This window comes from Musa acuminata, chromosome BXJ1-6 (genome assembly GCF_036884655.1).
Source record: "Musa acuminata AAA Group cultivar baxijiao chromosome BXJ1-6, Cavendish_Baxijiao_AAA, whole genome shotgun sequence".
Lineage (NCBI taxonomy): Eukaryota > Viridiplantae > Streptophyta > Magnoliopsida > Zingiberales > Musaceae > Musa > Musa acuminata.
Window position 1 is genome coordinate 41,258,976 of NC_088332.1, and position 21,835 is coordinate 41,280,810.

The 21,835-nt window shown below is 37.7% G+C and overlaps 2 protein-coding genes and 1 long non-coding RNA gene across 4 annotated transcripts; all 3 read right to left on the reverse strand.

The window, feature by feature from the left end:
* Positions 1-3,436: 3,436 nt before the first annotated feature.
* Positions 3,437-6,695, reverse strand: LOC135677028 (purple acid phosphatase 18-like). Its single transcript, XM_065188869.1, has 5 exons — positions 6,473-6,695; positions 4,847-5,515; positions 4,164-4,352; positions 3,987-4,075; positions 3,437-3,870 (listed from the first exon to the last, which is right to left on the reverse strand). The coding sequence occupies exons 1-5, from the start codon at positions 6,644-6,646 to the stop codon at positions 3,651-3,653; spliced, it is 1,341 nt and encodes a 446-aa protein (XP_065044941.1). The 5' UTR covers positions 6,647-6,695; the 3' UTR covers positions 3,437-3,650.
* A 627-nt stretch (positions 6,696-7,322) lies between these two features.
* On the reverse strand, positions 7,323-16,984 carry LOC103989400 (polyadenylate-binding protein RBP45). Of its 2 annotated transcripts, none has more exons than XM_009408227.3 (8): positions 16,898-16,984; positions 16,393-16,776; positions 14,778-15,255; positions 9,503-9,558; positions 9,296-9,426; positions 9,111-9,207; positions 8,859-9,023; positions 7,323-7,654 (listed from the first exon to the last, which is right to left on the reverse strand). In XM_009408227.3, exons 2-8 carry the CDS (start codon positions 16,774-16,776, stop codon positions 7,652-7,654), a joined length of 1,314 nt encoding a protein of 437 aa, XP_009406502.1. In that variant the 5' UTR covers positions 16,898-16,984; the 3' UTR covers positions 7,323-7,651. The 2 variants fall into 2 exon arrangements, with proteins under 2 accessions (XP_009406502.1, XP_009406503.1); XM_009408228.3 differs by having other exon boundaries at positions 16,393-16,767; positions 16,898-16,973.
* Positions 16,985-19,368: 2,384 nt separating this feature from the next.
* Positions 19,369-21,119, reverse strand: LOC135677847 (uncharacterized). Its single transcript, XR_010514759.1, has 3 exons — positions 20,987-21,119; positions 20,351-20,421; positions 19,369-19,572 (listed from the first exon to the last, which is right to left on the reverse strand). It is a non-coding gene; the product is annotated as an uncharacterized LOC135677847 (long non-coding RNA).
* Between the last annotated feature and the right edge of the window lie 716 nt (positions 21,120-21,835).

Consider the following 21,835-nt stretch of genomic DNA (forward strand, 5'->3'; position numbering starts at 1 on the left):
AAAATTTTATTCTTTTCTGTTGGGAAATCTTGGGGGCGACATCACATGCGCAGCGGAAAAACAAGAAAACAAAATCTCCGATTTCCAAAAATATGTTCATCGTCGTGCGAAGATTGGTGCGAAAAATCCGCAAAACATAAAACTGCGTATAGAGTAGATTGTGTTACCTAGGGAGATCGTATATCCCTGTTTCCTTGCAGATCCTTAGGAGAGGGTGAAGGAGGTCAAGCGTCCTCCTCTCTAGTGGTGATCCACACAGCAGGGTTGCGACGACGCTCCTCAAGACTCCAGGCCTGCTCTGAGGTGGAGAGGAAGGGGAGAATAGGAAAGGCAAGCAAAGGCTCTAGCCTATGAGGCTCTGAATCCCTCCTATTTATAGAGGTCCCCTGTCAAACCCTAATGGGTCCTCCCCTAGTGGGTATTGGATCTGCATCCAATAAGACAAGGGCTCCGTCGGATATCTCATATCCGAACCTCTACTCATCGCAATGCCTACCATATGTGTGTGACCCTCTAGGCCCAATATCGAGCTGGCCGTGAGTCATACCTGTCAGAACTCCTTCTAACTCAGTGAATTATTATCTCTGTAATAATTCACTTGACTCATCGACTACGGAAGTACTAGGCCACTACGCCGTAGTCCCCAGACGATACAGGGGAATCCAATCCATTGGACCTGTCTGTCCTCAGTTACCATGTACCTATAATCCCTCGTCCATCTAATATCCCAGAGACCGTATATCGAGCATGGTGTTGTCAGACCCATACGGTTTCTACTCGAGTCTCGCTCTAATCGGATTCTCTCGGAGAACTCTTCTCTCTCAACCCGAATGACCCTGGTCAGGGATTTGTCTGAGTAAGAACACATGGGATATTCCTCTCATGACACCGAGAGTGGATGATCCTCTATCGACACTTAATAGCCCTCGTAAGGTCGACTACCACTCCCAATGACCAGCTGTACTAGATCTGGGACAGTCAAACCTATAAGTCTGGTATCAAAGAGTGGAGCACTCATACAGGACATCCTTGGTGTCTCAAGTCTAAGGACCAGATACACCACTAGGACTACGGAATCGCTGTCTGACAATAAGGCATCATCAACCATCCAGCATTCCGTAAGCGGATCAATCAGTGAACTCATTCTCCAATGAGCACCTGTACTGTATCCCTAGTGTCCCTACACGAGCAGCTATGAGACCAGCTGCATCCATCATATGGACGGGTATACAACACACCAGTCTATCCGGTTATCACGATGTCCCTCTCGAGTAACCTATGACCGGGATTATTTAGGATATGTGTTTAAAGGTGAATCGATCTCATTATCGTGATCTCATCACGATCCGATTCCCATTGCATAAATCCAAGGACATCACAATATATGTATGCATTTATGCAATAGTTATAAAGTGATATACGCCAAAATATAATAAGCAAAAAGATTCTGTATCAAGTCACACGTGCCATCACTCATGTGATTGGCTTGCTGGGCACCTATGACTAGCATTTTCGAGTAAAACTTATTGTATTTCAAAAATTCAATGGCAACGAGGAGGTGAATCGTAGTATCTAACTCAACACAAGGAGTGAAAACACTTCGGATGCTTCGGAAGTGTGAGAAAAGAGCAAGTCAAGGTTAGCAACCAACTTGATGCATGGAGTATAACCCTCAAGTAGGTAGGCGAAGTCGAGTTGCTTTTGTCTTCTCAATTCTTACGAAAATGGCAAAATCGAGTATACTAGTTCTCTTATTTATTCAACAAAGGAAATCTGCATAGGTTTAATGACCCTTCAACAAAACTTAATGAAAGATAATAGTTGTCAAATTCTCACCAATAGTGATTGGTGCTAACCTAAACTTAATATTTTATAACAGAATGCTAGCCTAAAGTGGAAGTGATGTGAACTTACTTGGAGGCGACAACTAAGTAGAAGAGGAATCAAATGAGCAAATTTTGTAGAGGAAAGACCCCAAAACCTTTAAAGTCTACGAGGAGATATTCGTTAAAGCTCCAATAGACATCTACCTAATTCAAGCTACATAAGATATTTGAGAGACTAGCACATAACAAGGAAGGTCTTTTCCTTTATCTGAATGATCTATAGGAACTAATAAAGATAAGCACAACTCGACTGACCCCACACTGGAGTGAGAGTCATTAGTGAATTAAAACAACATGTTAGATCAAACTTTGACTACTCAATAATAGTAGTGAAGTCAAGCTAAGAGCCAAGAGGCGTATTACAGCCGGAGCAGAAAAAATAAGATTTAGCAAAAGCGAAGAGATACAGCATCTGCAAAGGCTTCAACGAGGATGCCAAATGAATAAGCGGGGGAGAATATCATGGACAAAACCATAAACGGGGTATTTGATGTAATGCTCACGTATATTCGTGTCTTTCAATTTATATTCATGCTTTGCATAACATGTAGAAGGCTTGTAGAAAGTTTGACAACTTGAGTTTGGTTAGCTTTTTTGGTCATTTCGGGCTTATAAACGTAGGTTGTGTGCAGTCATCATGCAAAGGCAAAACTATCTATAAATAGAACATCCAACCAGTCATTTTGAGGGTTTTCTAGCTCCGTAGAGTAGTGTGGAGGGTCAGCTAGTGTAGCACCTAGAAGCTACCCTGGTGGCACATAGTTGGATAGGCCTTTGAGATAGTATATAGAGTTGGTTCGTTGCGTTGTTCTGGAGTAGTGTCATGTGGATACTTGCAGTGTGTTTGTTGAAATGGTTGCTTGTGGATCCCGAGTTAAACGTTTTCTCTAATACATCTTTTCTTTAAGGATTTTAAGAGGTTTCGAGGAGACATAACCCTTTGTAGACGGACACACAAGGATGCCACACGACTTAGGCAAAACCAACTTTCGTGATAGCTTGTAACTTCTTCCACTACCGAGCAACTATCTTAAATTGAACCCTTCGCTGATGCTGCTGCCATCCGCAACTTCCTTCGTTATCGTTGTCTTCTCCTTCCCCACTTTCCACTGTCGCTGACACATTTATCCTTCTCTTCTATTATTAATAGTTCTCGTCGCTGACACATTTATCCTTCTCTTCTATTATTAATAGTTCTTTTCTCCTCTCTGACCATCATTAATAGTAAATAATATACTATTAACACTAGATTGTTAACTAAGTAATCTCTATTTATACGTACAACACAAAGTAATCTCTATTTACTAGATTGATAATATATATATATATATTTTTTAATTTTAATACTATTAATCTTTATTTATTTAATTTAATATTATATTTTTATTTATATAATTATATTTATTAATTATATGATATATTTTTTATATTTTAATATTTTAGAGCATTTTAAGACATTGACGCTTTTGATGCCTAACACTCTTAAAATCACTGAAGTATGCATCGTAGCAGCAGCAGAGCCCAGAACAAGGCCACTATACCATGCGACGTGCTAAACCAAATATAGCATTTTTACAACCGAAATTATCATCCTCGGTACCAGCAAAACCAGACTGTAGCCTTTTACATGTAGATGTCGACAAGGGTATTGTTCTACAAGCATCAAATTTCACAGCAGTGAGCTTAGTCTACATAGGTTTTATGATACATATGTACATTAGCAACAAGATGTCTTTTGGTTGTAAATGCTTCAGGGTGTAAATGTTAAGGAGACATCAGAATTTTCCTGTACTCGGGCCTATTCTCATGGATGCATCCAGTGCTAGCTAAAGAGTTGATCCAAACCTCATCTGATTTTACTGATTCATCATCATCATTCCTGTGCCAACTCCAAATTGCATGTGTCGAGTTCACGATCTTCAGTTCACCATGGCCAAAGCTTGCTTCTCTGTAAACTGACCACTCTGGCTTTGGGTGATTAAATCTGCAGATTTGGATGCAAAGATAAAACAGAAGATGCATTTGTGGACACAGGTAAACACAAACCCAAGAAATTAATTCACACTATCTAGTAGCAGGATTCAGAAAGATCTTGTTTACCTATGAGCCAAACCTTCCCTGTTGCCTCCGTCTCCAATGGTTATGTGCAGAGGACCACAAGGATCTAAACCACCATTGTAGACCCGGTCCTGTGGTTTGTATAAGTAGATCAAATGAAGCATATAACAAAGTTACGGCAGTGGATGTAACATAGGATTTCAGGAGGTGCTGGCTTACCATTCTTTCATAAGCATGCACATGGCCAGCAATAAATATATCGACACCAGCAGCATAAAGCAATGGCTCCATTGCAGCCATCATGCTTTTCCCTTCACCTTGATGAGCCCAGTTGCTATTATACCATGGTACGTGCAATAGAACTAGCAGCCACGGTGTCCTTTCCCTGTCTAGTCTAGCAAGATCAGTCTGTAAAATCAAACCAAAGAGAATAGACCCTATGGATCAGAAATGAATATACCTCTTTAGTTAGAATTTAACAGAAGTATGCAAATTATAAAGAAGTATAGGCAGGAAAGACTAGGACTACCAGGAAAATACAATAACCAATCTGGGAGAGTAGAAATATTAATTTAAACATACCGAATTACCCATCCAAAATTTAAGTATATGTCTCTTAAAAAGTTAGTATTATCACTGTCTGAACAGAATAGAAGACACAATTGGTGGAACCAAACCTGAGATATTTCATGGACATGACACATTGAGAGGAGGAATCATCATGATACAAATTGAAAAAATCAGGCAACTAATTCATTTTATCTTATTCAGGTTTCAAAAAATCATTCAAAATAATTAACAAATAATTTGTAACTTGCAACAATTGATGAGGAAAGAAAAAGAAGAAGAGTTGAGCATGAAAACCATTGAACCATGAAGAGGGAAGGAACAGATTAACTGACCTTTAACCAAGCATATTGATCTGAGTTCTCATCATAATCGGAATATGACCCAAGCATGATAATGTGAACACCTGCAACCTCAAATGAGTAATACAGATTGGATGTAGACCCACACTCTTCATATGGCATCTTCCATCTTGCATTATATGCTTGAAATCCAGATTTAAAAAATACTATACTCTCCTTTTCATGGTTTCCTTCTGTTACCATCCATGGTCTAGAGCTGGCAAGTGGCTGCACCAGTGCACCAAAAGAATCCCATAAATGCTGCTGGTAATCAGCATAGGAGAGATCTCCAGGGAGAAGATGCACATCATATTTGCATTGACTTATGTGATCTAGAGTTGATTTTGTCCAGCCTGTTTGCCCAAGATCACCAACTACAGAAAATGTTACTGGAAATTCTGAAGGTGGGGTCATAAACTGGAACTCAGGACCTTGTCCACCGCACCGGTAGAAGTAAGTGGTGCTACTTTCAAGGGGCCCAATAACAACATGATTTATCTTCCCAGAAGAATACAGTAAATATTTGTAAAATGCACTCTCTCCTTGAGACGATGAAGTGTATTCTCCTGGTGAAGTTCCATATTCAACTATTGAACGAGAAAATTCATCATCACTCACCCATGTTATTCGCATGTGCTGTGTTCCTGCCAAAGAAATGTGAACCTGAAAAAGACAAATCGATTGCCAGCTAAATGCCTTTGCCTCAGAAAATATAATGTCATTTGTTATTAAAATTATACTCTATTGTTTCAAAGAGGATGTTGCTAACATACAACTACATATAACATGTAGAATTGAAGAATATGTTGTAAAAAGGATGATTTTTATTCACTGAGGTGATGAATATTTATCCAGGTTTTGAGGGAGAGATTTCCCTGGATCAACCACTCAAATCACGCCATCAGATCAGCTATTCAAATCTGTGATTGATTCTTAGTTGAAATTATTCAACTTTTGATTTATGGAAACTAAGTATTTTTGGATGGAATTATTCAACTTTTGGTCAAACCATTAACTTCAAGGTTTTACTCTATGTTTTCTGATCAATTTTGTTTGCATATTTACGGAATATCTAATACCACTTTAGTGCGCGCAATAACATACGAGTGATGCATTAACGTGTGCATAAGAAAACATCATATCTATTTTATTAATGCCTAGAGCATGTAGACATTGCAATTTAAAATCAACTTTGTACACGCATGTATTTCTCAGACCCTTGCAGTTTCAATTTGCACAATTCACCAGAAAAATTTCGGTCCTTCAATTCTTAAGCAGCTCTTGAATCGGTTTTCCCTCCCTCCGCTCGGCCATCCCAATCCTATAATTCAATAGACATAAAAAGACTCCGTCTTTGACTTTTTAAGCAGTTCTCGAGTAAGTTTCCCTTCGATATCATATCTCTGAGAACCCGAACAATGCAAGAATCGAATTCTACTTCAGAAGAATATAACAGAATCTTCAGTAAGAATCCCGATCCAGAAGGAGAAAGAAAGAGACAAGGAGGCCAGGCAACAGCAGCAGCAGATCCGAACAGCTAAAAATCATAATCCCAATAGCTCAACCAGAAGAGAGAGAGAGAGAGAGAGAGAGAGAGAGAGGGGTAGTTGACACGATCACCTGCTGTGGATCGGAAGAACGCTTGGGCCTCGACGGGAGACTTAGGGTTTTCCGAGGCAACGGCCGGACGTAGTCCTCCCCGCTCCCGCCTGCGATCACCGTCGATGATGGAAGAGGGGAAGAGAGGAAGAAGAGGAAGAGAAGAATCGTAGCCCGTGTCGCTCTCAGCCCCATCTGATCCTCTCCTTTGTCTTCTCCTCCTCGCGTCTCTCTCTTCTCCTTTATAATAAATGCGTATCGCTAATAAAACAATTTAAATTCCATCTTTTGGAGCGACGAGTACCGGCCAGGCCAGTAGCGAAGTAGTGCAGGTGCAATGCACGTGCACATCCTTCCACCGGACCCTTATGAGCTAGTGCACGCACTATGCACGTGCTTCTCTGAGGAGAAGCGACAGGACATGTCAAATCCTTTCCGAAAGCTGTTTTTGAATGAATTAAAATTTTCTGAATTATTAAAATAACAAACATAAATTATTAGGCTGAAATGAATTCCATAAATTTATAAATTAAAAGTGTTAATCCATAGTTTTCATTATATTCCATGTTTAAATTAAACTAATTAAAACCTGCACTGTTATCAGTTTTATTTCATTCTAAGATACATTGTACTCGAACATAATAATATTTTAAGACGTACTTGCAACAATGTCTTAGATTCACGAGGAATTCCTAGAGAGAATTGAGATGGATGCTGTAATAATACCTATCCAATTTTCGTGGTGTCAAATCAATCCTGAACAAACGATGATGCCCTCTCTGCAGAAGACATCAAGCTCACCGCAGATTTCACCCGCGGGAAACAAAGCCTGTTTCTGCTCAATATCACAGTTATATAATACATGGGCAAATTATGATCAAACAAAGCAATCATATCATTACTAGATGGTCCACGACATAACAAATATTAGTTCAGATTTGGAAAGACTACTTAAAATGTCATGAAAAATGGCAGCAAAGCAAGCAACATAGTCTCAACACTACAGATATCAAACGCCTGGGACGAAGTAACGTAACTCAAACAAACAACTGCTGCTCTTTCGGAAGAGAAACCTACGGAGTAATGGACATCACCAACGAGCTTTTTCAACGGATGCACGGTTAAATCTTTCATGTTCAGGAGCTGTGGAAACTGCTTGCCATTACCACATACTGCGCACCTCTTCAGGTCTCTACCAACTCACTGCACAGTAATATTGAAATGTTACTCAGTATACTTGGGAACATAACAAGCAAGGAAAATGCCACACGGAGATCAAGATACAGAGTAATTGAAAAGGCCTATTGCTAAACTACAACTTGTTCTTTTGATTTTAAGGTGATGCCACCGTATATAAGCCAATACCCATCATGGCTTTGTCCTAAGGATATGCAATTTCCCTACAACAAGTTTTAACCTTTAAATCGATGAGGGTGATCAAGAGTGATCATGCCATTGTGGACATGATTTAGAAATTTCACTTATTTATCAATTAATTAATGAATCTTGATTATTATAATTTTATTTAGTCTTGATTACATATCACATTGATGTTCAATATGTGATACATTTGACCGTCCACATGCAACTACCACCCTGTAGAACATTGTCTACTACTAATCGATTTGGCACAATTGAATTTTTAACAATAAAAAGGCAAAACTGCTCAGTGTTTCTGATCTCAGCAGAAAATGAAGTCGAACAGTACGAAACTGAACTAAATCAAGCCCAAAAAAAGGCAGTTTGATTATTCAATTTGTCTATTTCAAGATGTTTTCCTTGAGAGAATGAATGGAGGCAGCAAACAAGATACTAGTATTATAGCACGCTGGTGAAGATGATATCAGATCAGCAACCATATGCAAACAAAGATTGGCTTGTGAATCTGAAATTACTATGCATAATAGAGGTGGGAAAAGTAGAATTCCAATTAGAGTGGGCGAGAAAGAGAGAGGAGAAAAAAGTAACAGCATGTTTTCATAACAGATTATTCAAATTAGCAGATTGACCTAATAGGTTGAGTCCAAGGAGAAAAAACAGATAGGATCTGCAGCATGCAACTTGATCTAGATGGCCGAGAACCACAATTATGAAGAGTCCCATATATGGCTGAGAATACCTTGCACCTCAAGTTGGCAAGCAAAAAAGGGAAAGCAACTGTTGCCATTTTTAGCACAAGCTGATCAGCAAACTCAATGTTGACTCGTCATACCAAAGTTCATTACCCAGGATTATGTCTAGTTTGTGCACAACACAACAGTTCTAACATCAGAAGTTCCTATTTTCAATAATGCTACGAAAATTAAAAGAAAATTATATTAGGTTCATCAACAGTCATACCATATAATATGAATTATATTTTCAATTCCTATTTTCAGCAAAACTAATGTCATCAACAGTCTGTTACCTGAGGTGGCTGCTGTGGCGGCTGCTGCTGCTGATAGTTTCCATATCCTGGATATGTTGCATAAGCATACATATTAGGATCTTGAGGTGGGGCATATCCATAGGCATCATAGCTTTGGGTGTACCCATAGTAGTTCCCATTCCACTGGTTGGGATCCTGCTGTGGCTGATAACAAAAGAGAATTAAGTTTAATGAATGCTCAGCTTTGAGAGAGAAAAAATAAGATCTGTTAAGAAGGTAAGCATAGCTAACCTGTTTATTTGTAGGACTACGTCCCCATGAGAGCCGAACATTTTGTCCACCCAACAAGGTCCCATTCAGCATCTGCAAAGCCTCCTCAGCATTGGCCCTGAAAAAATCAATTAAGAATATTCAAAAGAATCATCAAAACTTACAGAGCTATCCATCCCGTCAGTGTTTTTAATTCATGAACCAACCTGTTACCAAACTGAACAAACCCACATCGCTTGCCTACAGGTATTTTTATGTACACTATTTCTCCATATGGGCTAAAAACCTGCCGCAAATGTTCATCCGTAACATTTGGATCCAGTCCGCCAACAAATATCTGTGAGCCAGATAGCAAATTGCAAAATCACAATACCATCACTACATATATGTAGAAAGCTAAACTAAGTACCCACAGTGGTATTATTTGGATCATTCTCAGATTCAGCACCTTGTGTGGTCTGGTAGGAAGCTGCAAAAACAGCATAAATAACTTTGTAAATTGATTCTAGTCATGAAAAGTTTTATTGATGAAAAACAAAAGGAAAGAAAAAAAAAGTTTGAAGGAAAGCTAATCTACCCAACACAACTTATGATTCGGAATGCAAACACCACAACCAATCCGCTTTAGTATTCACATGTACTCATAGATGAATGTCTAGTTTGGCTCATTTATAAAAAGCTTGGTTAATGATATTCTTATCATGGTCTTGAGGATCAGCACTCAGCATCTCCTAATATGGTTAGCTAATCTTAACCAGGTAAATCACAAAAAGCCCTGATAAAGTATCTGTCAAGTCAGAATCGCATTGGAAATCAGTGACCATTGATACTGACCAATCCCAGCCCGACTATAAACCGAAAAGATTCAGCAATCTGATCCAATCTGGCCCAAACAAAATCCTAAGTTGTAACTTTGTCCTGGCAGATTGATCCTCAAAGATTTTCTTAGAAATTTAGAACTCATATTAGGTCAAAATTCATTTCAAATAAAAATTCAAAAAAGCACACAAAAAGTGTTTTCCAGTAAAATATCGTGCATAAAATAGTTCTTGACAAGCTTGAGAACAGGGATCAGCATTAACTCAATATTGAGAACGTTGTTGCAACTTACTTGAAATTGTCAAATCCCCGAGGACGAAGATACATGATAAATGTTCAGAATGTCATTACCTTAACAGCAATTAGCTAGAGCAAATAACAAACAATTATACTTTTTTATAAAATATAATCCAAGTGCACCATCAGATGCTCGACCTTTATGCCTATATTATTTAGTGATGTTGGATGTACATGATGGCAGGGTTCTCAATTTCGATGTGTACCGTCCGGTACGGGCAATATGTACTAGTTCGAGAGGATACCGGTACGCGGACCATCCTCTACTGGGCAGTACCAATGTTTTGACTGGTACCAAGGCATATCGACTGGTATCGAGGAGTACCGACCAGTATCGTCTCGGATTTCGACCGTTACCGGGGCATACCGATCAATACGCCCTGGCATGGTAGGTGAAGGTATTTTTAAGGTTCTAGGGTGTACCATTGATACGCCCTAGCGTACCGACGGTATATACCGGTACATACCGTACCGAACAGAGCTCGGTACGCTTATATAATAATCAGATGCATGTGACTAGCATCTAATTATTGTATAAGCTATATTACATGGTTATGTATTTGTCCTATTGTGATTCCTTATTTGTCACTGAAAAAAAGATTTATAAAGGTGTATACCTTGATTTTGAAGATTATATGGCCTAGATCCCTACTCAACATAATTGCTAAATTACATTTTATTTTATTCAGAGTGACCTTCTGATGGAGATAAACATAAGGCTTGGGTGGAAAAAGCTATCCCTTCAGTTCAGTATTTATGATTCTTAGACTTGCATAGTCTTTTATCAGACAATTGGTTTATAATAAGTGATACTCATGGAACTGACATCATAGAATTGAATTGACACTAAGCCAGAGATAAATTTAACAGAATATAACATATGAATCTCATTCATACCATGTCCAATAAGTACCAACTAGAAAAAACATTCAAATATTATGCATGCCAAAATTTCAATAGGTAAACAAAATAAGGATGTACATTCAAATATTATGCATGTACATTAAAAAGGTTAATGTGTACACAAGGATATGCCTTATATAGACTCATAGTACCACAAAGTTGCATATCTCCAAAGGTTGCTCAATTTAAGCTATAACAATCAGGACAGACCAGAAAACATAAATTTTGCACCTGTTTGGAAAAAGTAAAAAAGTTTAATTGAAAAGAATGAATAGATTAATATTACAATTGTATTCCCCTCCTAGATGAGGTATTTAATTTTACTTTTACAATTGTGCATCTTTTGACAATCACATCATAGTTTTGACCTTATTATACCAAGATTATAACCTATCTAGAAATGCAATCAAATTGTCCAATTGTAAAAGATAAGAGGAAAAAGAATGAAGCATTTATAAGAAAATATTATGAAAACCTTGCTAGATGATCTTAAATAGACTCAATTGGACATCCAGGTTGATATACAAGTATACAACAATACCCTAGTTTTCTCTTCTATAAAATACGGTGAATACAGCCAAGCACAGAAGATTAATGAACTTTTAGAATATTTATGAAATAATGTTATGAATATATAACTAATTATTTTGCAAGAAATTTTTTTTTGCAAAGGGGAAGTGGCAATGGCGAAATTAAAATATACTTTAAAATTTTCAAAGAGTCAATATTGGTTTTGGTATTTGATTGACCAGTAAAGTACTGGTAAAAAAAGCAGCAATCAGACCTGTACTGGACAATATTACAGTAAACAAGTGATAAATAATAATAACTGACAAGTATGGTCTAATTTGTGTCATTGATTGGACCGATAAATAAGTTTGTAATGTGGGTATAACTAACATCTAAAAAATATTCTATGGTTGCACTGCTGTCATTATATTTTGTATACCATAGAAGAACGGAGTTAGCAAAAAACTGGTTGCATAAGAGATTAAAAAAGTAAATATACCTGACTTCAAGCTTTGGTTGTGGCAATATGTGCTACCGGGAGAGTAAAACAAACAAGATTATATTGATGAAAAGATAACAACAAGGATATGCTTGCGATATAAAATCATTACTCCTTTGTAAAGCAGTGTTATCAATGGGTGCTCACCTAGGTGCCCAGGCGAGGTCCGAGTGCCTTTCATATATTATAGGCAGGCTTTTACTCGGGCAACACCTAAGCGTGCATCCGAGCTTGATCACTGGATGGCCTAAAGCACGTGCTCGAGTATGATCACACCTAAGTTAAAGCTCGAATAGATTCAATCAGGTAAGTGATTTAATACCATATAACCCCCAACCCCTTTGTGTGTCTCTCTCCCTCTCTCTCTCGTAAGAAACCCTAGGCATTCCGAGTCTCTTCTCTATTGTGAGCAACTCGACCGACGACTTGAATGATTGACTCTCCTACAATGGCGGTAGTGCAGCAAGATGCCTCCTTCCCACAATGGCGAGTCTTAGCTTTCTCTCTCTTGCTCCCTTGACCCCTCTCTCTCCCTCTATTTGGTGGTGCAAAGACCCCCTCCTCCCTCTTCTCACTCGCAATGCCCCCACCCTCCCGAAATTAGCTTGCTTTCTATCTCCCTCTTCCCCTGTCTTCTCTATCCCAGCATCCCCCCATCTTGAGAGGCAACTCCTGCTCACATATGTGCTTCCACATAGCCCTCACTCACACCCATGGGCGGAGGCGACAACCCTCTCCCTTTCTAATGGCATCCCCTCCCTCTTTCTTTCGGGGTTTGCCTCTCTCCCTTTACTTTCAACGACCCTCTCTGCCTTTATATTTCTTTCGGCGATCCCTCCTCACCTCCAGTTCCTGTTGCCCACTGTTAGCCCAAGCCCTTTCATCACCCTCAATTAGTATTTGTACTTGCTAATTTTAATGTTAATTTTTGCTATAATTTTGAAACATGTTGATTTTGATGTTAATCTTCTTTTGTTTTGTTATTTTGTTATTAGACTCAAACAATTCAGTACTTTAATGTTTTGTAGATGGTTAAATAAATGTCATTCAGTATTTAATGGTTATAATTTGAATATGAAATTACATGGAACTCATATATTGTCTTACTTTCTTCTTAATAATATTTTTATTATTTTTTATATTGGTGAGTGCTTAGTGCCAAGGCATTTTGGAACCTTGGAGCCTTTTTGCGCCTAGATCCTTTGATAAGGCTGTTGTAGAGTATGACTATCGAACATGTTTTAGAGTTTAGACCACCTCCAATGTATGATTTCCCCATTATTGATAGCTAAAACACAGATTTCAAGATCAAAGGAAGATCTTTCTTGACCTAAAAAAGAAGTGTACAAGATAACACAACAATTATTAGTTACAATCCTTGGCATAACACCAAGTCATTTTAGCTAAAAGAATGAAAAATATGAATCACGAATTTGACTAATAGAGAACAGTATATACAAGCTGTTGAACTAATGATTATGGCATTTGCTACCGTCCCTAAAAGTAGTCATCATTCTAACTAAAAAGTAAAAACCACTGCTACCAAGTGAAAGACAACACAATAACTATCAATATTTCAACAGTAAGCCAACAATCAAACATAGCTTCATATGGAATATGGATGCTAGCAATTCAAATCTCAGCATAGGCTCCAAGGAACTTGTTAACATTGGATAAACATCGTTTACCAAGCTGATCTTGCATTAAACGCATCAACACAAGCACTATTTTGAGAGAGGGGAAAAAAAACAACCATCACATGGTAACAACCCTAACCCAGATACAACCAAGGAGACCACATCCAGGCAACAGAACTATAATCAGCATCGTAAGCTCTGGAACTTAGAAGAAGAAAACCAACTAAAAGAGGTTGATATTTCTTCTTACGGCAGAATAGAAAGGAATGTGAATACCAATTAAAAATCTGAAGATAGTATAGGAATAGAATCATGCAAATTTCAGCGAAAAGAACAGAAAGGCAAGTTTTGATCTACAAGATGCTTATAGCTGTAACCGGATGAAGGTTTCAACCAAATGATAAAAGGAAATCAAAACTGATGGTAATATAACTTGACTGATAGGTACAAATGCAAGAAAATGAAGGAACCACAATGGAAAAATAAGTGGGAGGTTGAAAAATGAGATTAAAGAGAGCTTCTGTAAAGTAATTAAAAAATAAAATAAATGTAGCAAACTATGCCACAAGAAAAGGACGAACCAAATAACAACATAATCAAAGCACTGACCTAACTGGGGCCACCACTACAGGAGATATGCATCTCAGCTGAAGTCAGTTCCAAGCCCTAAATGAATATAAGAATGAAATCCTGCTTAGAGACCACATGAGGTTTCTATAAGTGTTCTTCACTAATAACCATGTTTCAACGAGCCCAATTTGACAAAGGAAACATCGGCCAAAGCAACACCCTCATCTTGAAAACTATGATTGAAAAATAAAAAAAACTTAATATTTAATTTATCTGATTCCACTATCACACCGATCATTCAACTGATACAATTAACAACAAATTAGCTCTATATGCAACCAACTGAACAAGAGGAAACTTAGATATAAGATACCTGCAGAACTCCATATAAGCAGCACATAAAAAAAAGCACATATGATATCAAAATTACAGGAACATTGCATAGAGGCATACCATTTGAAGGATACTGTTGTTGTGTACCCAAAGACTTCTTATCGGCAGCTGGACCAATCCGCATGGGTCTTGTTGAACAGTAAACTCCATTCATTTCAGTCATGGCTCTTGTTTGTTCATTCGGATCTCCAAATTTAACAAAGCCATAACCTTTGGAGCGCCCAGTCAGTCTGTCAGTGACAACTTTGGCACCCTTAACAGATGAGTAATGATTCTTGAATGTCTCTTGCAACAAATAGTCAGTGACATCTGCAGCCAAGTCCCCAACAAAAATTGTATAATCGACACCATCGCCACGTCTCTCACCTGCTCCACATGTTGCCCAATTCAGTCTGAAAGCTTGTTCTGTATTAGGCATCACTTGACCGTTATAAGTTTGAAGAATTCGATCTGCACCAGCATGAGATACAAACTCAAGAAAACCATAACCCTCCGATTGCCCACTCTGCTTATTGCGGATAATTTTAACTGAAACCACCTGCATCATTAATTACATGAATCAGAAAGACCAAAGCATTAAGCAGAAACTAATAGTGTGGCACAGACCCAGACAAGAATAAGAATTGGAGGTATATCAGAGTGCCTAACTCACAACATATTAAACAAAGACCAAACTAATATCTCACAGGAAAAAAGTCTATTGTTGCCAAAACATAAATATTAGAAAATATGCACTTGAACTGCCTGAACAAAAGAGGATTAGTAATCTTGTTACAGCATTTAATATTAAAAGTTCTACAACATTTTGATAGTTGAAGTAGCACTTAGATTTTCGTTCAAACCTATGTCTGAGCAAACTAGGTAAAGTGATAACTATGTACATGCTATTGTCCACAATCATAATTCAAGTGTCAAACCTAAGCTTGTTGGCCTAAGGCCCTAGGCAAGATTCAACCAGTGCCAACTCAGTGCATATGGCATACAATCCCTAATTTCATTAATGTTGATTTGGGTTTCTATGTCCTTCCTATAGCTTCATTTTTGAGTCACCAACACTTTAAATTTGATCTAAATACTGATGCAACACTGGACATTGGTATCTATGTAGTGTTCAGTAAATGCATAAAGTTAATCCAGTGCTTTGTGTCCTTTTCAGTGCTTTAGTTAGTGATCAGAATGCTTAAAGCAACTATAGAAATGCAATTCGTTCATTATTAAGTTAGGGAATAGACAAGAGACCATATTAATTTTCTAAACGTTGCTGCATAAGTAAATCATTGATAAGACTTGCACGCTCCAAAGAGGAACCTCATGATGTAGTTACTTAAAAAAGAAGCTTCCACTTACCCTGCTAACGGAACCCACTGTCAACTAGAAGAAAAGGACTCCAGACATTAGCCTACCATTTTAAGTTGGAACACTTGGACATAGTCAAGCTGATCTCAGTTATCCACAAAGTAGTAACTACTTCAAAACAAAAATAAAACAAAGAACGAATGTTTTATCAGCGAGGGAAGGGAACTTGCTCCCTTCTCTTTTCATAAAAGCAATTCATCAACATGCCATTAATCTGGCTATTAAGATCTAAGAAACCCACATAACACTGTTGAAAATTAAAAAAACCCGGAGAAATCGAGAAAAAAAACTCATATGTAAAAAAGATAAAGATAGATACCTCTCCAGTATGAGCAAAGCAGCTGTAAAGATAGTTCTCATCCATCCAGAACTGCAGTCCCCCGATCCAGAGCGTGCGAATTTCATCTGCCGACGCTGGTTGCGGCACCAAAGGCTGGGCTGCGGCCGGCGCTGGCGCCGCCTGGTATTGCATCTGGGGGGGTGGCATCAGATTCGGAGCCTGGTACTGCTGCTGGGGCTGCGGCATCGTCTGGGAGACCGGGGGGGGAACCTGGGAGGGCTGCTGGTTCCACATCGGCGGAGCCGGGGCAGCCTGGTAGTACTGTGGTTGCGGGGGCGGCGGTGGCATCATCATCCACTGCTGCTGCTGCGGCTGCTGGTCCATCGGAGAGGGTTGCACCATCCCGCCGGCAGGCTGCATCATCTTGGAACGAAAACAAACAAAAGGTCAATTTTTCCCGAATCCTGTCTCTGATATCATAGGATAAACAGCGACCGAAGGAGATCGAGCCACTGAAGATTTAAGATTTGGATAGAACCCTAACCCTAGAAATGGGAGGAAACGGAATAGGGTACGGGCAGAAACGGGGTCGGAGAAAACCCTGACCCAAAAAGAAAGGATAAAAGGAGGGCAGGTGTATATATATATATATATATATATATATATATATACACGACGATTTTTTTTTAAAATTATTTATATTTTGAGTATTTTCCAAAAGTATATCCTCTTTTATTTTTTTTCCAAACAATATCTCTAATTTAAAAAATATCTAAAATATACCTCAAAAGTTTTGTTGTCGATTTTTTTCTTATTTTTTACTATTTTAACTGTTATAATATTTTTATTTAGCTCATTTATGATTCTTTAATAGTTTTATAGTATTTTATTAATATATTAAATAATATTATAAATAATATCATATCATCTCATTGATTGTTATTGGTTATACGTTATTACAATATTATATTTTTAGACTTAGATAAAACATTATAACAAGTGACAATCTTTTTAAAAGATAATTTCTATATTTTTTAAATCAGAAATATTATTTTAAAAAATAGGATACCGATTAAAAAATATATAAAATATGTAAATACCGTCCCTATCATTCTCGGCTTACCAGCCTCATGATAGGAGAGTCAGGTAGGGCCCACCTGTAATGTAAAGGATTGAAGGAGGAGATGGTCGGGTTGTGGGCTGGGCTGGATGTTCCGGTGCACGGTAATTAATGCGATTTGGACCCTCACAAAAAGGCCCCAAACAAGAGAAGCATTCACAGTGTCATCATCCCCTGTTGTTTTCCTCAGCAATCCAATCTGATCTGATCTGATCTGCTCTCTTCTCATCATATGATTCGTTGTTTCCACATCTTATAAATTAGCTTCACTTGTGGTTTTGTAGAAATATGGATTAGGTCAATTTGTTTATTAGGGTTGAATTTGGAGATCAAATTCTATTGATACCATATTAAAACTGGGTGACTGTTCAGTAAATTTAGGAGAAAAAAAATAAAGAAATGCAAATTCAGAAATATGACATGCGTTTTGTTCAAAGTATAAAACCATCTGACACAAATGTTAATATGATCTGAGTAATCTGCCAAACCTTTTCTTTCACATTTTGATTAAGATAAAAAGCAGAAGAATAACCACATATGTGTGCAGTGCACAGCATGAAAACTTAGAAAGAGAGATCTAAGGTTGAAGAAGTTGTAGGTTCCAAATTCATTGTCTGTCCTATCAGATTTTAAGCTTGGAAAAGCATGTGAATGATTCACCAGATAGGTGATAATGAGAAGAAAAAGAAGAAGAAAACTCACTAATGAATTTGGATTATAAAGCCCTCTATTCAACTTTTATGACATGTTCAACTGATGCACATAGTTTCTTTTTTTTATTTGTACCTAATGTAGGCAGATCAACTTTATTGTTAATGAAGAGAGCAAGCTGCATTTAATATTTAGGGAAGTTTTTTTATGAGAAGAGAAAATAAAGTTATTATCATTATCCTCCTCCTGGTTTCATTCTCATCAGGAGGGGAAAACCTAGTTTGGATCAGCCCAAGTTGAAGCTTGGGCTTGCCAAAATTAGGCAATTCAAATGTCATCAAGTCCTAGATATAAGTTGATAAACAACAAGATCTCACCCAATCCAAAAAGGTGTTTGTCTTTGATTGGAGGATTCACTTTCTTAGGTTGAGATGTTTTCCAGTCTTGGATGCCTCTACTGTTCTATGGTATGGATCACATGCTAGTAACAAGAAACTACTTGCACTGTATTTATATGACTGCATGTAATGCTTTGAAATACTAGTTGTGTGCCCACAAACATATAATTTATTACATGTAATGTGACAAAATGTGCCTAATCTTCTTCTCAGCTCATAGTCTCTTCTTCCTTGATGATTGATGGAAGACTAAATTGTGGACCTGTCTCTTGTCTCTGCAGCCATCACCTCTGACTCCATTTCCACCTTAAGTCAACATCCAACAACTTTGACTCCAATCTGACCTCATTTCCACACCTGCCACCTCCTCTTGTTTTAGACAATGTTTTTTTAGTGTCTCTCTTGCACCATTCTAGCTAAACGTATCTCTCAACAAGCTCTTAAAGAAACTGCCACACAGATAATTTAAGAAGGTATAGTAATCATTCTTTTGTATGATTCTCCACATTATTTGTTATGAATGCTTAACCCAAATGTTCCAAGAGTACATCTTAACCAAACACTTTCAAAGAGATGCTCTACATATGGATTGTTCAGCCTCCTCATTTCCTCCTACTGAACTCAAAATCTTCAGAAGGTTGCAACTCTTTCTATAGAGTCAGAAAGAGATGAATCTTTTCAGAAGCTATTCCTACACAAGGTTGGAGAAGGAAGACCCTGGTGAGAGGCAGCACAGGAGGGCACAGTTCTTGATCTACAAGGTCTTGAAGCAAGCGGAATGCCGGAGGAGGCAATCACTTCCAAGAATGGTGATCTCCAGGTTTAAGATCAAGGTTGGGCCTCGGCTGAAGAAGCTGCGAAGGAGTGGAGTTTGTGTTAATGAGAAGTTCATGAAGCAACTCAAGCATTGGAAGCAGGCAGTGGCTCTCATTCCTGTGTTTAGTTGAAGGAGCTGCTTCATACTTTTCCTTTGTCTTCTGCTCTTCTCCTTCACCTACCACTGGAACTGGACACATGTTCTCTTTGTTTTTCTTGATGATGATTATTGAACTGAGAAGAAATAAACATTTCTAGTTTCAAGTATCACGAAATGCTATATTTTCTCTGAGCTACTAAACACTAGCATGTTGCACTATAAGCCTAAACTCCTAATCAGATATCCTGTTTCTCCAGAATATTGTAGAAGATTTAGTGTGTCAGATAATTAAATGAGTAATAATGACACGAGTATATCTTGGAGAAGTTCATTATATTCAATAATTACCTGATATGCTTATCATATGATTCTGTATAATGGCTTACTCATTGCTGCATGATAGTTTTCTGTTAGCATTGCCCATAATTCCCACACTGAATAGAGAATTGAATTTATTCTTTGTGATGAAGAGCAAGACAAATTATGTGGATTTTCTCTCATGCCAGATATCCTCTACATCTAAAGTTGTAAAAGTTCTCTGCAACTTCATCAATTGGCAGCTTCATTTCATCCTTTTTTCTCATAGTAATGTCTCTTATGTGACTGAAAACCATCTTCCCCTTTTGAATGAGGCCAAATATGGAAGTGCAGTCCATCAAATAAGACATCGATGTGCGTAGGCTGAGAGGATTTGAACAACCTACTTTCAAGTTCATTTACATTGCACAGCCTCATATACAAGGCTGGTTTGGTAGAATGTATAAGGATTCCACAGATCATCACTATAGCTTATGGGCTGGCAATTCTCGTGGCACTAAAATATCTAGGTCACATATCAATGTTCAAGTTCCAAACAATATAAAAGATGACATATCAAATATAAAGACTCAAGTATTGAAGAAAGCGATTTACTTGCAACGAAGTCACGGTCCACCAGGTACTTTGAAAAATCTGCTGATCTGATGATAGTTCAAAATCCTACTCTGCGAAAAGAAGCGTTATCTATTATTTTTGAAGTGGAACAAAAGTATATAAAAAAAATCGATGCTTGACTTGAAGAATGTTCAGGTGACAGAGAATTTTCTGAACTTATTTTCTTGGCATAATTCATGGAAATAAAAGCAAATGCTGGAGCCAGAGTGCAGGCAAGTGGCAATACTACAGATTAAAGAAGGAACATCTGGAATAGGTAAAAGACAGTGTCATCAGAAATGAGATCTCTTAAAAAATGACAAAGGAAGAGAAATATTTTACCACCCAGCTAAATTCTGTTAGTTTCTTCGTCTGAGAAGGATTCTAGTTTCTCATATCTTATACAAATTCATGCTTATTGATTCTGCTTATTTTGCTCTTGCAGATGAAACCAAATATTTGAAATAAAGGTATTTGTGGATTCATTTTTATGATCTCATGTTAGATGGATAGAATATTGATTTGATTGACTAAAAGCTAAAAAGAATTAATCACTAACTCTGGATACGCTTGATATCAGATAATCTTAATTCCATAGGCTTTAAAAGTTTTCAGAAGGAGGGACTGAACTCTTACCTTAAGGATTTCCAGAGAGGTAAGTTTGGATTTTAGGACAAGTTTCCTACTTCGGAACCTGATTCTGTAAACTAGTTTGCATCATGTACATCCTCATATGATTAATTCTAGTAAGATCCTGCCTTGTAGATAGCATTCTTGCCTATTGGTACATTGTTTTCATCAATCAATTAGCAAAGGTGGATTTTAAAACCTTTTGACTTTGGGATAGTGTTGATGTATGCTTGGAGAACTAGTCACCAAGAAATCCATGCTTATCTTCTTTCGAAAAGATATGGATGTATGGCTTATGGACCATATTACTTGCCAACATCTGATGATGTGGACATAACCAAGTTTATTCATATCTACTATGGTGTTGTTCAGCATTGACACATAGGATGATACCTTTTCAGCCCATACACTAAATATGATTATCTGAGCCACAAGGTTTAGATAATAATTCTTTGTATCAGTGGATGCAATGCATCAGATTTGTGGTTCTTGAAATTGTTGCGACTGTTCTTTCTAACAGATACTCTCATGCAATAATCTATGATTATGAATACAAGTAAAGATATTCACAAAAATTGTATGAAATGGTTCATTGCTTTCATCAGGTCTTTTGTTTATTATCTCTTGCTCAGATTGCAAATTGATCATCTATTATGCGTCTACATGCTTTTATAAGTTCTTGTATAAAGAAATTCGAACCAGCAATGTAAATGCATGATTTTATTGAATATAAGAAAGTTATGAGTGTCTTTCTACTGCTCTGAAAGACCATTCTGTAAGAAGTTAACTAGTTCTGGTAAAATACATGAATACAGACATGATAGGAAGTGCTACCTCAGCTTTTTACTGCTACTG

Excerpts from the sequence above, each read along its gene's own strand:
- LOC103989400 (XM_009408227.3), bottom strand. The coding sequence starts at position 16,776 with ATGATGCAGCCTGCCGGCGGGATGGTGCAACCCTCTCCGATGGACCAG. Across the intron at positions 9,427-9,502 it reads ATGATCCAAATAATACCACT|ATATTTGTTGGCGGACTGGA; the intron begins GTGGGTACTTAG and ends TCTGGCTCACAG. Across the intron at positions 9,024-9,110 it reads GTAGTCCTACAAATAAACAG|CCACAGCAGGATCCCAACCA; the intron begins GTTAGCTATGCT and ends TTTTGTTATCAG.
- LOC135677028 (XM_065188869.1), bottom strand. The coding sequence starts at position 6,646 with ATGGGGCTGAGAGCGACACGGGCTACGATTCTTCTCTTCCTCTTCTTC. Across the intron at positions 5,516-6,472 it reads GTTCTTCCGATCCACAGCAG|GTTCACATTTCTTTGGCAGG; the intron begins GTGATCGTGTCA and ends TGTCTTTTTCAG. Across the intron at positions 4,353-4,846 it reads ATCAATATGCTTGGTTAAAG|ACTGATCTTGCTAGACTAGA; the intron begins GTCAGTTAATCT and ends TTGATTTTACAG.